At 40.2% G+C, this 2,770-nt stretch overlaps 1 protein-coding gene across 1 annotated transcript in view; it reads left to right on the plus strand.

Annotated features, from left to right (window-relative positions):
- Positions 1-2,770, plus strand: part of NELL2 (neural EGFL like 2) — a 438,054-nt gene that overhangs the window by 427,440 nt on the left and 7,844 nt on the right. Inside the window, exons 18-19 of the mRNA XM_013006940.2 lie at positions 635-811; positions 2,198-2,422. Of these exons, the coding sequence (XP_012862394.1) occupies positions 635-811; positions 2,198-2,422 (402 nt within the window). The remainder of the gene's footprint in view (positions 1-634; positions 812-2,197; positions 2,423-2,770) is intronic.

Consider the following 2,770-nt stretch of genomic DNA (forward strand, 5'->3'; position numbering starts at 1 on the left):
TAAAAATATTCCATAATTTCAGCAAGATATAAAATTTATCAAATAAGTACTGAAATACAAATTAATTTAGTTAAAATTCAAAGTATTATGCAATTGTACTGGAACCCTGGTGACATAGTGGTTACAAGTTGATCTATGATCCATAGGGTCCAAAGTTCAAAACCACCAGCCACTCTGGAAGAGAGTAGTTTTCTACTCCCATATGCAGTTATAGTCCCGGACACTCACAGGAGCAGTTTTACTCTACCCCGTGGGCTTGCTATGAGTCAGCATCAACTCAATGACAGTGAGGTTTTATAGCTGTTGTTTTTGTTGATTTTTGCTGTATAATTATACAAATATGTATTTATGTACCTACATACACACGTGTATATACATATAATGGACATATTTTACATTGGTTATTTCTGGAAATTTTCTTCTTAACCAGGTTTTGAGGAATAGTACACAAAAAGGAAATTGAGAGTTTTCTGCCTTGTATGATTTCCATGTGTTAGGTACAAAGTGGAACTCTTAATAGGTAAAAAGGTGAATGATCTCAATTTCCAAGTCATCAGAGGAAGAGGATGCTATCTGATTTGTGTTCAGTGAGCCTGGAAGGCTGTTAGCGACCACTGTTTTTCTTCTCACACAGAATGGATTTGTAATGTGTCGGCGGATGGTCTGTGACTGCGAGAACCCCACGGTTGATCTTTTTTGCTGCCCCGAATGTGACCCAAGGCTAAGCAGTCAGTGCCTACATCAAAATGGGGAAACATTGTACAACAGTGGTGACACCTGGGTCCAGAACTGCCAACAGTGCCGCTGCTTGGTAAGCTTCATGGGAGAGGTGCACTCAAGAGCTGACCAGTTTTTTCAGGGAGAAAAAGTGAGCCTGAGTCCGATGATGGGGTGGCGGCGATGTAGTCAGGACTCGCAAGGGCAGAGATGTGGGGAACATGTCTTTTCTCTCACTGAGAGTGGCCTCTCTTTCAGGAGCATCTCTGCAATTCAAAGAACAAAAGCCTCGCCCAGCTTTCCACACCCCATTCAATCTGGGCTTACTGAGAGATAATCATAGATAGATAATGGTATAAGTCTTGCCAGCCCATTTCTGTCAGTCGTGTTCAGACTTAAGACAAAAATTCTCTCTTCTGCTAGAGAGGACAATGATTAACACTGCTCTCTTTGATACTTTATATTGCACATAGTACGGATAGGCAGTGCATACTTGTTAGACTTGAATTTCTGTGTATACAAAGGGGTTTCAAAAAGTTTGTGGAAAAAACAGAATTGAAAATAATGAAAAATTTCCAAAAACTTTTTGAAGCCTTCTTTTATTTATACAACTAGTACAAAGAATAGTTTAGAAAGAAACAAAAAATTTAATGATAAAGAAAACCAGTATTTTTTTTTTATTGACCATATTCTTTGTTTCTTTCTAGTCGTATAAAAGGAAAGGAAAGTTGGTCCGTGGGTCTTATTGCAGAAAGTCTCAGAGAAGCTGTTACTTTTTAAAGTTGTGGCTAGTTTCCTTTCTATTTGAGTGAGTTCACTGTTTTGTGGTGTTCTTTTTTTTAAGCAATGCTTTTTTGTTGCTTCCATTTTATACTTTCAACCCAAAAATCAATTGAAAGAGCAAGGTCAGATTTTGTGCCTGAAGGCTGCTTTCATCTCAGGACCACGAGATTCAGAATTATGAAGAAAAGAGGAAACAGGTGGGAACAACATTAAAAAAAGGTCCAGTTCACACAATTTTCCCAGGCTGAATAAAGAAGACTGGACTCAGTTTTGTTTTGTTTTACTCAAAAGTCTCATTACTGAAAAATGTACAAATGAACCAAGATAAGATGTTGAATTTCTTCACAGTTGAGTTAATTTTCTTGTAAATGGACATAACTATGCAGAAGGAAATCAAAAGAATAAAGAAGGCATCCCATGAGCAAAAAGTTAAATATGAAACAACTTCCCTTTTTCATGGGAAAACCAGGGACATAAAAGTTGTTTTAAGAGAAAAGAGTCTTGCTCTTTGCATTTGTTGTTCTCATTGAATCCTTACTGGTAGTCTGAAAGCTCAGCTGGCAGGTAGATCGGTCTGATCACTCTGCTGGGGCCTCATGGCTTCAATGCTCCCAGCATAAATATCAATCAAATCAACTGAGTGTGGAGTAACCACTATGTTCCTCTCCTTCCCCTGCCCTGTCTGTTTTCTTTACAGCAAGGGGAGGTTGACTGTTGGCCGCTGCCCTGCCCGGAGGTGGAATGTGAATTCAGTGTCCTCCCAGAGAATGAGTGCTGCTCACGCTGTGTCACAGATCCTTGCCAGGCCGACACTATCCGCAATGACATCACCAAAACTTGCCTGGATGAGATGAATGTGGTTCGCTTCACTGGGTCCTCTTGGATCAAACATGGCACTGAGTGTACCCTCTGCCAGTGCAAGGTAAAGCCCATCCAATTCATGTAGAGAGCTCTTTGCCACCTGCCTCCAGGGCGCATCAATATTAATGTGCTTAGCCCAGACAATGGGAAGCAATTTCCCCGCTATATTTTGTTCAAAGATACGTAGGAGTGTCACTCAGCTTTATTAGTACCAAAGCAGACTGTCGTCTGATTCAGAGAGCAGACGGGGATGGATGGTCAGAAAGCAGAATGATCACTTATTTATAGCACCGGAGTAAAAAGAACTTAGTGGAAGTGCCCCAGTGTACCTAGCATCCTGAAAAGCCTACAACAAACTTCATGTTTCTTCCTCCCCGATGGAAGACAATATCAGTTTATTGATTTTCAT

This window comes from Echinops telfairi, unplaced genomic scaffold (assembly GCF_000313985.2).
Source record: "Echinops telfairi isolate 266 unplaced genomic scaffold, ASM31398v2 ScPeMD7_12;HRSCAF=54, whole genome shotgun sequence".
NCBI classification, from domain to species: Eukaryota; Metazoa; Chordata; class Mammalia; order Afrosoricida; family Tenrecidae; genus Echinops; species Echinops telfairi.